This window comes from Gymnoscopelus braueri (genome assembly GCF_963280865.1).
Source record: "Gymnoscopelus braueri genome assembly, chromosome: 5".
NCBI lineage: Eukaryota > Metazoa > Chordata > Actinopteri > Myctophiformes > Myctophidae > Gymnoscopelus > Gymnoscopelus braueri.
The window spans coordinates 57,362,455-57,377,940 of NC_137606.1; the positions used below are offsets into that span (position 1 = coordinate 57,362,455).

At 41.6% G+C, this 15,486-nt stretch overlaps 1 protein-coding gene across 1 annotated transcript in view; it reads right to left on the reverse strand.

Moving 5' to 3' along the window:
* Positions 1–11,134: 11,134 nt before the first annotated feature.
* Positions 11,135–15,486, reverse strand: part of LOC308086012 (ankyrin repeat domain-containing protein 13B-like) — a gene marked incomplete at both ends in the record, with an annotated part of 30,811 nt that continues 26,459 nt past the window's right edge. The window contains 4 exons of the mRNA XM_080429329.1: positions 11,135–11,342; positions 11,561–11,640; positions 12,398–12,573; positions 13,243–13,455. Coding sequence (XP_080285455.1) covers positions 11,135–11,342; positions 11,561–11,640; positions 12,398–12,573; positions 13,243–13,455 — 677 coding nt within the window. The remainder of the gene's footprint in view (positions 11,343–11,560; positions 11,641–12,397; positions 12,574–13,242; positions 13,456–15,486) is intronic.

Consider the following 15,486-nt stretch of genomic DNA (forward strand, 5'->3'; position numbering starts at 1 on the left):
ACGGGGTCGGCGTAGGATTCCAAGTTGTTTGATGACTGAGATGCATTTTGGAATAGTGCAGTTATTGAGTCCCAGTAGGAGTGAGGTAGAGTATTTGAGCATATTGCGGAGTATGAGAACCAAACTGGAGTTAGCCGTTAGCCTGGTTAGCTGCGGCCACCGGTCGCCTGTCGACTGAGTGGCTGCAGCTACCGGCAGGTGGGTAGGAGGCACCGAGGGACAGCTGGGAGGCTGTCCGGGAATATACCTCAGCAGTAGCCACCTTAGCATCAGAATCCAGGAGGTTATGGAGGACTGGAACCGGTGGGTAGGAGGCACCGAGGGACAGCTGGGAGGCTGTCCGGGAATATACCTCGGCAGTAGCCACCTTAGCATCAGAATCCTCTGCAGCACTGGACGGAGATGGAGGTGTCCAGGCAAATGACTGCCAACAACGGGAGACTGGTCCGACGCTTGCCGGAGTTGGAGAACGTCGGCAGCAGGTAGGAAGGACAGTAGTCTCAGTTTTGTGTTCGTGGTCAGTGGCGTCCACTGTGCAAAAATAAAAGGCTAAACTCACTACAAAAGCTAAACTTTAAAACTGTAAAACTCTAAAAAGTTAAAACAAATCACATAGAAGCTAGCTAGGGGTTGGAGAAGCGGCGAACAAGAAGCGCCAGCGTCCTCTCACAACCTCTCTCACGTGTGTGTGTCCAGGTCATCCACTGGGGTCATGTCCACTAGATCCCTCACTAACATTTTAGTCTAGTTTTTATTTGTTGAGGAAATTGTCAATATATATATGTCTTAATTGTAGTCATCATAGCTTAGTTTTTATTTAGTTTACGTCAGTGAAAAAAGGTCGTCGACGAACATGTTTCGTCATAGTTTTAGTCGACAAAAATAACACTGCTCCATTGATTAGAAATTGATAATTCAAAATATGTTCCTCGTTGACTTACATTGTACGCTGAAACAGCGGTCAAACTCACTCTTTTAGCACGTAAACGAACACAAACTAAGCAACATAGGACATCACAAAACCCGGTACTGTTTTATTTATTTTATACAAAAAAAATACAAATTCCTGTTGATTTTACTATTTGAAGATATGGATCCATGGACATAGTCGACTGTCTGGGTTTTCTTCCTAATACAAATAGCAAAATCAAGAGGAAGTTTATTAAAGGGATAGTTCAGCCTCAAAATTATTCTTTATTTCTATGGATTAGTCGCCCCATGGAGACACAAAGCGTCTCCTTTGTGTCTCCTACCGGAACCGCTGCCTACTGGTCCGCTGGTCATCAAATTATTGGCTTAGGAATGCGACAAAAACAAGAAAAATATACTCACCCCATGTCTCCACGGGGTGAGTAATCGATAGGCAAAAAAATTGTGAAACTATCCCTTTAAGAGAAACAGTACAGCGTTTGGTGATGTTCTATATTGTCTGAATCAGCTTTGTTTGTGTTCGTTTACGTGCTAAAAGAGTGACTTTGAGATCTGTTTTACCGTACAATGAATGAGGAGCATATTTTGAATTATCAATTTCTAGTCAATGGAGCAATTATTATTGATTTCTCGTCCACCTTGGAGTTACATCATGGTAAGATAACTACACCACTTTTGTGGCTCCGGTTCACCCCTGTAAATCACGTTTTCATCCACGGCACGTACCCTGAATGACATTGTTACTTTATTATAGCATGGGGATATACTGTATATGCATGCTTCATTCTCCACACTGAAGCCTCTGGATGCAGTCTACCACAGTGCTTTGCGTTTTATTACTGGTGATGATTATCTCACCCATCACTGTATTTTATATGATAAAGTGGGTTGGCCATCTCTCGCAGTTCGTAGAGAGCAACATTGTATGTTATTTATTTATAAGGCCTTGTGTGGTAAACTTCCTTTATACCTATCCTCGCTTTTGGAACCAAAGGTTACTGGACATTCAACACGTTCACAAACACACATTAGATATACCAGTCCACGTAAGAGCAGTGAACATGGAAAAACTGCATTCATGTATTATGCTCCACACAAATGGAACAAACTTCAGGACTTTCTGAAACTGGTGCGATTGGTCTCAATAGAAACATTCAGGGTGCTTCTTGAAGACACACTACATAGTGACTGTACCTATTTCATGTAACACTGTTTATTTGCATCAGATTTTTTAAATCTCTGTGTTGTTATCCATGTCCTCACTGTATTGTCTGATTCACCGCCTTTTGCGATTATTTTAATGTTGTTTTATGCTTCTGCTTTTGTTTTTTGCTTTATTGTCAAAGTTGTGACATTGTAATGTGATTCAAATGTTTGTTATCAGGGCATCCTTGAAAAAGAGAGCTTGCTCTCAATGGGTTTCCCTGAATAAATAAAGGAAAAAGAAAGAAAGAAATGCTTACAGCTCTTTTATTTGACTTGTTTACAGCCTGGGGGGAAAACAGAGATCTGTCTGAGGCCCAATTCATACTTTGTTGCACAAAATGGCGTCGCGTGCAGACCTACAAGACCTCAACGTGTGCCATCTGCCACGCGTTGTGGTCTTGAAGGTCTGCTATTTTTGGCGTGAGCCGGAGCATGAATGAGGCTTCACAGCAACAGGCAGCGTGTGGTTGTGGCTTTCACTTCCTGATGCAGAGGCTGCTACTTCCTGTCTCTGCTGGATGGAAACAGGAAGCTGCTCTCTGTGCTGAGATGTCTCTTACAGTTAACCCCTGACACACACAGCAGAGTCAACGTGCTGTGGAGGCGTACATTTTCAGGTCAACGACACCCAAATTAATATTTGTCCACGAACCCGCCCCAATCTAAAAACATTTTGTGCCATGGAGCCCTGTACCAGATTTGTGTTGTTAAAATGTTTAGAAAAATAGTGTTGTGAGCTTGTAGATCTGCTCATTTCAAATATCCGATGCATATACGTTTAAAGTGTTCATGTGGCCTAGTATAGTCGCTTCTTTTAGGCTTGTTTTCATAGAACCTGGTTGCTTATTTCTCTCGCAAAATCTGGCAACACTGCTGGTCACTACATCCACAAGGTAGAGTTAACAAGGATGAGTCAGCACCCTCATACAGCCACAAGGTAGAGTGAACAAGGATGAGTCAGCACCCTCATACAGAAGGAAACACTTCCCTACTCACATCACTGACACATCCTTGAAGGGCAGGTTGGTGAGGATAATACACAAAGTAAACAATATAAAAGACAGTTGACTCTCAGGCTTTGTTAAAAGCAGCACAGTTTCGATCAATCAAAGTTAAATGAACTGATCTGTAATGAGGTAGAGACGGGTCTTGTTGCCATACAGCCCTAGAATGTCTGTGATATTACATGCATGTATTTCAAATACACAGCCATAACAGACTGATCTTCGCGGCATTAAAACGATTCCACGCTGTTTGTGTAATAACTCACCCAATAATTAATTCCTGTGACGAATTCCTGTCAGATATTGTCCTATAGTTTCATATCCATCTGAAAGTTCTGGCAGAAAACTTATGTTTTAACACACAGAACATATGAAAACTTTTTTTGGGAAGCACATAGGTATGGGGCACAGGTGTGATTAATTACCCCCACGCCAATCACAACGCACCTGTCAATTGTGTGCCCCATACGTCTGTCTGTCTGTCTGTCTGTCTGCCACACTTTAATGTCTTACGCTATACACTTTAACACATTAGACTAATTCAAGTCAACCATCAATAACAGATAGAAGTGCTGCTTAAAAGGAGAATTTCGCCTGAAGTTTTTCTTACCTTTTTTATGATGTTATGATACCCGGCGTCCCGCCGGAAGTCTCGCTAAAGGGACACTTCCGGTCAAGCGCATTCAAGACAACCACGTGACATAGTGTTCTCTCACTATGAACATCCGGTAGCACTTTACAATAATGACCCGTTATAAAGCATTTATAAACGTTTATAAGCAGTTTGTAGACTATTAACAAATCATTAACAACCTGTTTGTTGACATTCGTAAATGATTACTAAAACCTTTAAAACTACAGTTACAAATAATTTATAAAGTATTAGTAAGTAGTGAACTATTCATGAATAAGCCATTTATATACATCTGTAAATGATTATTAAATCATTTGTAACGACCCATTCTAAAGCATTTATAAACGTTTATAAGCAGTTTGTAGACTATTAACAAATCATTAACAACCTGTTTATTGACATTCGTAAGTGATTACTAAAACCTTTATAACTACAGTTACAAATCATCTATAAAGGTATTAGTAAGTAGTAAAACTATTCATGAATAAGCCATGTATAATACATCTGTAATACATCTGTAAATGATTATTAAATCATTTGTAACTGATGTTACATAATATATACAAGCTATTGGTAGCTTGTTCATGTTTAACGTATGCTTTGTTAAACATTCCTAAAGTATCTATAAATCCTTAGTACATGTTATTATGTGCCCTATAGTAAAGTGAAGACAGTTCATCATTTACAACTGTCTGTTAATGTGTTTGTTCATGTTTAACATATGCTTTGTAAAACATTCCTAAAGTATCTATAAATCCTTAGTACATGTTATTAAGTGCCCTATAGTAAAGTGAAGACAGTTCATCATTTACAACTGTCTGTTAAGGTGTTTGTTCATGTTCGTAAAGACATTCGTAAAGAGTATGTTGACCATTTGCAAACGTTATCATGGGCCTTGTTGTAAAGTGAAGACTATGCATTATTATTTCATGTTTAACAATGATTAGTAAAACATGTGACATCAAAAAGTGGCAGAAGTAACATTATAGAGTAAAAAAGTATAAAACAATTTATTAAGATATAAAATGTAGCAACTCTTGGCCACACACACTGACATTTAAACAAAGAAATTCATCACAACAGAATCACAGAGTAGCAGCTTGGAGCCTCTGCAGTCACCACCTCCCAGTGCAAGTTAGCTTTAGCTGCTAAGCTAAACTGCTTAGCATGGAGGACATTACTAGCCTACACATCAAAACAAACATTGTGGATACAAACAGCCACCATCAAAATACCCCCTGGTCATAATGCTACTTCATGTGTGTAAGATTAGCTATTTTATGTTACCTCGATCACCTCTAACAAGACAGTTAAAACACATAAAACATGAATTAGACATATTTCTGTCCAGTCTGCAACTGCATCACTGTTCACTTCCTCCCTAGTAGGCTACTGCAGGTGTAATGCAGGTAATCAGTGTGTTGCCAGATTTTGCAAAAGCAGACAGGTCTATGAAAACAAGCCCAAAAGAAGCAACTAGGCTCAGGCCTATGATAACGTCTGCAAATGGTTTACATACTCTTTACGAATGTCTTACGCATCATTTGCTTAACATGAAAGATAATTCTAGTAATTGTTTGGTGTCTGCATTCATGAAAGCCAGGTAGTTTGCAACAGGTAAGGAGAAAGTCCACATTAACAGACAGTCATAAATGATGAACTGTCTTCACTTTACTGTAGGGCACATAATAACATGTACTAAGGATTTATAGATACTTTAGGAATGTTTTACAAAGCATATGTTAAACATGAACAAACACATTAACAGACAGTTGTAAATGATGAACTGTCTTCACTTTACTATAGGGCACATAATAACATGTACTAAGGATTTATAGATACTTTAGGAATGTTTAACAAAGCATATGTTAAACATGAACAAGCTACCAATAGCTTGTATATATTGTGTAACATCAGTTACAAATGATTTAATAATCATTTACAGATGTATTATACATGGCTTATTCATGAAAAGTTTTGCTACTTACTAATACCTTTATAGATGATTTGTAACCATAGTTATAAAGGTTTTAGTAATCATTTACGAATGTCAATAAACAGGTTGTTAATGATTTGTTAATAGTCTTCAAACTGCTTATAAACGTTTATAAATGCTTTAGAATGGGTTGTTACAAATGATTTAATAATCATTTACAGATGTATATAAATGGCTTATTCATGAATAGTTCACTACTTACTAATACTTTATAAATGATTTGTAACTGTAGTTATAAAGGTTTTAGTAATCATTTACAAATGTCAACAAACAGGTTGTTAATGATTTGTTAATAGTCTACAAACTGCTTATAAACGTTTATAAATGCTTTATAACGGGTCATTATTGTAAAGTGCTACCGAACATCCTCTCATTCAAGACAACCACGTGGCATAGTGTTCTCTCACTATGAACATCCTCTCATTCAAGACAACCACGTGACATAGTGTTCTCTCACTATGAACATCATCTCATTCAAGACAACCACGTGACATAGTGTTCTCTCACTATGAACATCATCTCATTCAAGACAACCACGTGGCATAGTGTTCTCTGACTATGAACATCCTCTCATTCAAGACAACCACGTGGCATAGTGTTCTCTGACTATGAACATCCTCTCATTCAAGACAACCACGTGGCATAGTGTTCTCTGACTATGAACATCCTCTCATTCAAGACAACCACGTGACATAGTGTTCTCTCACTATGAACATCATCTCATTCAAGACAACCACGTGACATAGTGTTCTCTCACTATGAACATCATCTCATTCAAGACAACCACGTGGCATAGTGTTCTCTCACTATGAACATCCTCTCATTCAAGACAACCACGTGACATAGTGTTCTCTCACTATGAACATCATCTCATTCAAGACAACCACGTGGCATAGTGTTCTCTCACTATGAACATCCTCTCATTCAAGACAACCACGTGACATAGTGTTCTCTCACTATGAACATCATCTCATTCAAGACAACCACGTGACATAGTGTTCTCTGACTATGAACATCCTCTCATTCAAGACAACCACGTGGCATAGTGTTCTCTGACTATGAACATCCTCTCATTCAAGACAACCACGTGGCATAGTGTTCTCTGACTATGAACATCCTCTCATTCAAGACAACCACGTGACATAGTGTTCTCTCACTATGAACATCATCTCATTCAAGACAACCACGTGGCATAGTGTTCTCTGACTATGAACATCATCTCATTCAAGACAACCACGTGGCATAGTGTTCTCTGACTATGAACATCATCTCATTCAAGACAACCACGTGGCATAGTGTTCTCTGACTATGAACATCATCTCATTCAAGACAACCACGTGGCATAGTGTTCTCTCACTATGAACATCAGATCTCAGAAAAACAAAACAAAACAAGATATTTAAAAAAATATTATACCAGGTTGCTTTTTTCTCTCACTAAACATGGCAACGTTGAAAGGCCAAACGAGGAACAGCGCCACAGTTCATAGAGATACATACAGTGGCCGAACACAGTATTGCGGGTCGTCTTTAGATCCCATATTCTGAGAGGACATTGAGCCCCCATTGGCTAAAGGACCAGTCAATGAGGAAAAAGTCACGCAAAAGTCAGGACTAGCAAGTGTAGATATAGACCAGGTTTTTAGCTGTGGTTGACTCGTTATGGAATTATGAATTTTCCTTCTGTACCAACTCGTCCTAAGATAGCATAACATCATAAAAAAGGTAAGAAAAACGTCGGGCGAAATTCTCCATTAACTGGAGTTAATCAATACATAACTAGAAAACGTGCTCCTCGGAGCAGGTCAGAAATCGGCCTCATGGTGGCGCTATAACAGGCCCATGTGAAAAATGTGGGGCAGAGGTTCGGAATTGGCCTCCAGGGAGTGTGTGTGCAAAGTTTGGCTGCGATCAGGCCAACGGTGCCGGAGATTAGCTGCTCACAGACAGAAGGACGGACGGACAGGGTACAAAACATACTCTAACGCCATGTCTTCGTCTTCTACAATAACCCTCACTGTGTCAGCAAATACATAAATAAAAACATACATAAATACCAGAGATGAGGGACGCATTCTTGTTCAAATAGATGTTTTATTTGTATGTTAAGTGACTCTCCAAGCAATACGCCACACCACACACAATGTCACCCTGCAGAACATTACTGATTACTTTGTTTACACCATTTAATTCTCTTTTGTAAAAAAAAAAAAGAAGAAGAAAAAGAACGAGAGAGAGAGAGAGAGAGAGAGAGAGAGAGAGGTCCCGTGGGTTTGTGCTGATACCAGTCAAAACTACTAGTAACTGGTGTGCTGACACCATGGTGTCACTGTGCTTAACTGACCAACCAACTGGCCAGACCTGAACCCCATGGATAATCTGTGTTGTAATGTCAAGAGGAAGATGAGAGACACCAGACCCAACCACACAGATGAGCTTAAAGGAGCTTCTTCTTAGACCATACCATACTGGTCAGATGACCAACCATATCATTGGTCATCTGACCAGTTTCATTGGATTTCATTGGATCAAATCGACAGGAAGTGGAAAACACACAGCCTAGGAACAGGTGAATAACACATCAGCAGAACCACAGGCTGATCACCTCCATGCCACGCCCCATGCCACGCCCCATGCCACGCCCCATTTATGAAGTACTTTGTTTAAAAGTATCCCAGACCAAGTATTGAGTGCATAAATTAACATACTTTTCAAATGGTTGACATTTCTGTATTATAAATCCTTCTTTTGAGTCTTGTGTAATATTCTAACATTTTGAGAAATGGATTTTAGATTTTCATGAGCTGTATGCCATAATCATCAAGATAAAAACTAAAAAAGGTTTTAAATATTTCACTTTATGCGCAATGAATCTAGAATATATGAAAGTTTCACTTTTTGAATTATATTACAGAAGAATTAACTTTTCCACTTCTTTTTTTTAATGTTTATACATCATAATATAGAGCATAGCAGTGGTGGCCACTTTGTGGTGCCACAGATGGAAGGCCCATGCATCTTTCCCATAGAGATTATGTGTCAAAGATTATTTGAAAACCGCAACCAAAAAAGGTTATTTATTAAATATACTGTAGTATACATGTATAATATAATTAAATGCTCAAATATGTTTTGACACAGAATCAAATGTTTTATGGTCATGATTCACCAGGATCCTGATGACTTGGTTCCAGGCTTAAGATAAATATTTTTGGAAATCTCTATGGGAAAAAATAATGGGTTTTCTATATATGGCACCACAAAATGGCCGCCCTACTATAACAGTACGGTTCCAAGCAAGTCAGTCAGTCCAACAATGTGATATAATTTCTGTCAGGAGGAAAGCAGGTATCTCCATATTTAACTCTATTTTGATTTAAAACGTGTTTAAATGTGATTAAGAGAACATCATATTGAACCCATGAAAAGAGCTTGTGACTAAATAAAAAAACACATAAACTGCCCACAAAAAGTTCGGAAACTTCACTTCGAATTATTTCGTCGATTATTTCTCCCGTTTATTAATACCAATTGGTATTGTATTTTATATCATTTTTTATCGTTGATTAGTCACCTTTACAACGAGGTACAGTTTGTAAGGATCGGGCGTTGGTGGAATGAGCAACACAGATAAATGAGTGGGTAGCGCCCCAATTATTTTTGTTGCCAAAATTGCAATATTGTTGCATCTTGTTTCATCTTGTTTTGAGTTGCTTGGTGGATTAGATCATTGCACTCTCCCACAGTAATAAGGACAAAACAACACATTTTGGCCATTTTTACACTTTATTAATGTTACTCTCAGTGTCAGGGACCTCAGCAGGTATTATTAAAGTGGAGAAATAATCAACCGAAGTTAAGTTTATGAACTTTTTGTGGAAAGTTTAGTTTTTTTCCCCATTCCCTGAACAGTAACCGTGTTGGACCTGACAGAGACGATATTTCCTGACCCGTCCCTCTAGCGCCACCCGTAGGCCAACGTCTCTTCTTTGGGTGCATCTCAGGTCCTGAAATGAAATCCTCATTTCCTACACTTGCATCCTTTCCTTGCATGTTAGTCCCTCCCACTGAGGAAGCATGTAGGAAAGGAGAAGAGGAGAGAGGAAAAGAAAGGACAACACGGCTGACACGCCCCCTCCCTTGTAAGGGGCGTTACCAAGCCAGCTGGAGGGGCGTTGTCATCACACGTCAGCTTGGAAAGTCTTCCTGGTAGGAAGCGTCCTATCTCCTCACTGATGCTTCCTAATCCTATTTCCTATGTCCTTGGAGCAGGCATAAGAGATTTGACATGAGGAGCAAAATGGCCGACCAACTTCCTGTAGGAGCTAGGATGTAGGAGATAGGACAGATCAGAATAAGGTCCTGCTCCTCCTCTATCCTAGCTCCTCTGTCCTAGCTCCTCTGTCCTAGCTCCTCTACTCTAGATCAGTGGTTACAAAACGCGAACTCGCCTTTCCCGTCGGATCATAGTAACTTGCAGACGCCCCCTTCTGTGACGCACGTGGAACGGCCTCTCACATGAGCGGACCGTGTTAAATAACTCCCAAAAACCCTGCAATACCAGATGGCACCGTGGAGTTGAAACATTTAGCATTTAGCCTTCCTATCCCAGCGCCTCGGGATCGAATCCCTCTCCCGGTGCTGTTTATTTATCATATCTAATACGCGTCGCAAATTATTCTATTAGAATTAAGGTTAGGTTTAGGCATAGTTTTTGTCGCCCCCAGCAAGGCGGACCACTTGGTGAGAACAGACTACAGCAGTAGTTTGGCTAAAAACAGTTACAACGACGGAGGCTCGCTCGCCTGCACTGCAGCTCGCTGGGCGGTGCCTCTCGTTGCTCAAGTCTGCTAGAGATGACTCAGTGCTGTTCTAGTTATGTACCGATAGGGACAGAATCGTGAATCCCCCCCTCAGAGCACTATTTTCCACCATGGAGGACAGCCGGGGCCAGTAGCCTGGCTCCAGCCCCTGAAATCGCTAGCCTCGCATTCAGGGTCCGGTGACGCTGTAGAAGGCGGGGTTTTCTCGGCCCAATCAGGACTGGGATAATCCAGTATGACTCAATCGCTAAAGAGTCCCACTTTGGCCACGCCCACCATCTCAGAAAGCGGCTGCACTGAGAGGGCTTTCAGACTGAATGATGGAGTGAAACCAAATGAACATTCAGGCTGAGTGTCAGGCTAGCCGGCCAGTGCCGGCCTCCTGGAATGTGACGCATGACTACAGGTGAAGCAGTTCCGTGTGCGTCACAGAGGGGGGGGGGGGGGGGGTAACACAGACGTTACTACGATCCGGTGGGAAAGGCGAGGTCGCTTCCACCTTTCAGCATCGAGAAATGTCAGCCACGTCAGCCAATCGGCTCTCACTTCTCCATGAGTGACAGCCGGATGATCCTCTCTAGCTCCTCCTCCTCCTGCCGCCTCCGAAGCTCCGCCTCCTGCTGTTCGCGCGCTGAGATCTCCATGGCGACGCGCAGCTGCTCGTCATAGCTGCTGCTGCAGCTGATTGGCTGCTTCCTGGTGGGGGTGGAGCCCAGGCTGGAGGGAGGGCGGGGCTTGTGCTGAGGCGTTCTGGGTAGGGGAATGGGGGGGCGGGATAAAGCATTAGGCTTTGATGAGATGCGGATAAAATGTTTTTATTACATTTAATGTGATATGAATGGCTAGACAGAATCTGTCTTATCTACACATTTGATGTGCAGATAATTATTGTTTAAACAATAAATTATAATCCATCCCTCCCTCCCAAAGACAGACAGACAGACAGACAGACAGACAGACAGACAGACCTCTCCACGCGGGTGGGGTCCCCACAGTGGAGGGGGTGAGTTCCCGGCTTGCTATTGGTCAGCGCTTCCCAGATGGTCACCTTGGACAGGAAGAGGAAAGTTCAAAGGTCACATTCAGACGGGAAGTCAGACAAGCAGGACAGGAAGTGGCCCGATGAGTTAATTTTGTCGACTAAGACTAAAAGATTAAGGTTTTGATATTTAGTCGACTAAGACTAGACTAAGACTAAACTATTTCAGATGGTTAAAAAAGGACGAAGACTAAATCATAATTTGCTGTCAAAATTAACACTGGGTTAAAGGGCCTTTTTGTTCCCGGCAGCAGTTAGTATGTGTTCTCACACAGGACATTAAAGGCATACTACAGTATGTAACTTCTCCCTGTGTTTACATAACAAATAATATATAGCCTACATTTTAACCCATCATTTCTCTCCGTAGCAGCAGTCATTAGTCACTGCAGTAGTGTGGTGGATGAAATGGACATAAAGCATACCTGGTCATACTCTGTCATGGCCTCTAACAGACTCTGTTGGATTAAATTAAATGGAAGTAAAGCATACCTGGTCATACTCTGTCCCGGGCCTCTAACAGACTCTGTTGGATGAAATGGAGGCAAATCATACCTGGTCATACTCTGTCCCGGCCTCTAACAGACTCTGTTGGATGACATTAAATGAAATGGAGATAAAGCATACCTGGTCATACTCTGTCCCTGCCTCTAACAAACTCTGTTGGATGACATTAAATGAAATGGAGATAAAGCATACCTGGTCATACTCTGTCCCGACCTCTAACAGACTCTGTTGGATGAAATGAAATGGACGTAAAGCATACCTGGTCATACTCTGTCCCTGCCTCTAACAGACTCTGTTGGATGGCGAACTGCAGCAGATCCTCCTCTTCCTCCCGGATGCCTTCCTCTCCCTCTCTCTGCTTTCCTCCCGGGATGATGCTGTATCCTGGAGGAGGCTCAAACACACAGGCTGGGATGTCTGCCGCTACACAGGACACTGGAGCACACACACACACACACACACGCACGCACGCACGCACGCACACACACAAATACACAGACATCAGCATTTTAGGACGACTATTTTATGAAAGACATTTTTGACTGTAGGCCGAAAAATAGCCTATAATCTAAGATAGGCTATTTTTCGGTGCATGACACTGGTGTGAAACTAATAACATATTGGCCATAACTCAAACCCCAAACCATAACTCTAACTTCTGACTAAATAAAGGAAAAAGAAAGAAAGAACTTCTAAATGTCTCATCCGAAACCTTACCCCAACATGAATCTTTTTCTAATTTGTAAACGTATCTCAAAAAAGTTTCAATTTTTCGGCACGTAAACGAACACATACAAAGCTGACCAGGGGGAGGCAGTATAGTGACCAGGATTACTACATGTTTCTGTGAGGGTATTAAGTACCCTAGGAGACACAGGGAGAACATGCAAGGATTATTCATTTCTAATCAACGGAGCAAGATATCTCACCAAATTGGACAAGTTACCACAATGACTCTGTAAAAATGTGTGTGTGTGTGTGTGTGTGTGTGTGTGTGTGTGTGTGTGTGTGTGTGTGTGTGTGTGTGTGTGTGTGTGTGTGTGTGTGTGTGTGTGTGTGTGTGTGTGTGTGTGTGTGTGTGTGTGTGTGTGTGTGTGCTCTCACTTGTAGAACTGGAGCTGGAGACACTGCCAGAGGAGTCACTGCCTGGAGAAGGAGTGTCTGTCCTGTCTGTCCCCCTCTGCCTGTCTCCCTGCTCCGCCTGTCTGTCCCCCATGTCTGCCTGTCTGTCCCCCTCGTCCCCCCTCCCCTCGTCCTCACAGCCGTTCAGGTTGCTGAAGGAGATGCGGGCGTTGAGGATGTGGTAGATGGGGATCTCTGGAGGAGGAGAAACATAATAATAATATTGATATTAATAATAATATTAATTAAAGCTGCAAGCAGCGATGAACGGGCCCTCGACGTTCTGTCCAAGATACAAGCCTTTAAGGCTACATAGCTTAAGCAAATGAACCGAAACCTAAAAAAGGAAAATACAAATAAAAAACAGACAAAAAGTTTGAATAAAAAAAAGTTCGGAAAAAAAAAGTCCACCCATACATTTTGGACTCTCTAGCATGCTGCCATCTGGAGTTATAGCTGTTTAAAGGCCGGCCAATAGGAAGACAGAGGGGGCGGAGCTTCAGAAATTACAGCTCGTACCTATTGGTGGTCTATGTCCACATACCAAATTTGGACCCGGTAGCATGCTGCGAACCGAGGTTATGGCTGTTTAAAGGCCGGCCAATAGGAAGACAGAGGGGGCGGAGCTTCAGATATTACAGCTCGTCCCTATTGGTGGTCTTAGTCCACATACCAAATGTGTACTCGGTAGCAGGCTGCGAACCGAAGTTATGGCTGTTTAAAGGCCGGCCAATAGGAATTGTAGATCGGCTATTCTCACTTCCTGTTTGGCGTTGAAGTATGACGCTTTGCCACGGTCACACCGTTTTACGAAAACTCAAGCTTTTGATAACTTTTCATCGTTAACGTCTTTTGTGTACTCTGAGCGAATTTGAGGCGGATCCGATAATCTGCCTGGGTGGAGTTCGTTAAAGTACAACCCGTGAAAATGGCGTGAAATACACCTAAACGCCACTATCAATTCAACATGGCCGACTTCCTGTTTGGTTTTGGTCATGGCTCCAAGAGACTTTTTCGTAAGTTGGGACATGATACAGGTGTGTACCGGTTTTTATACATGTAGGTGAAACCGTATTGTCGGGCTTGAAGCACGAAGTTTTGTAGGGGGCGCTATTGAGCCATTAGGCCACGCCCACTTTTTTTTTTTTTTAATAGTTAATTTTTCACCACTGATGATGTGTGTGCACAGTAGCGTAACTTTTGGAGTACGTGTAAGCCTTCATTTTCCCGTTTCATTATCGGGAAGAATCGGAAGAAGAAGAATAATAATCATTGCAGTCTCAATAGGGCTTCGCACTACTGTGCAGTGCTCGGGCCCTAATAATCACTAAATGCAGCTCAAACATGGGTAACACTGCATCCTACTTACTGTATGCTGCCACCAAAATGTGGAAAACCTTACCAACAGCCATTAAAGATCTGGACTCCCTCCTTAAACTCAAAACTAACCTAAAATAATGTCTGACCTCAAAATACAACTGGGCTTTAATAGTAGCACAAGCAGACTGAAGCCCCCAGGCTGTAAGACTTCTAGATAAGAAAACGAGACCCAGGAGACCAGGTTCTGCCAGACCCAGAAGGAACAAATTCCTAGTAGGCAACACACCTACAAACCACTTTATAAGTCAAAAGTATAAATCATTTTAGGCCGCATTAACATTTGGATGGAATTAAATGGCAATACAGCATGGTGGGGGTGTATAGGGGTATTTGGTTGTAGATGTGTGTATAGGCTAGACCAGCAAACCTTCCAGTCTGATTACATTCACCTGTCCCTTGTTGATTAGACCCTAATTGATTTGACTTGCTCACCTGACCTGCCCAACGCAGCTTCCCAATGCAATTTGAGTGGCTAAAACATTGTCAACTCATGAATGTTACAAGTGCGTTGTGGGTTTATGGTTGTGTAAATATGATCAATTGCTGTCATACTATTGATTGCCATCTCATTAATCAGTTGGCTGTAGGTGATATTTATGCAAATAACCTTCAGGTGTTGTGGGCCCTCTATTGCCCTCTAATGTACTGTAGTTAATGACCACACTTAGACATGTCTTTCTTTTAACTATGCCATAAATAAATAAGTATGATCCAATATGATCTAATGGCCAATAATGAACCAAACTAGGCACCGCAATTACAACAAGTACAGATCCTGTACAGTTACACGGCACATGTTTAAACCAGTTGAATTCAAGGTAATTCAATGTTTGTTAGTGTCCCCAT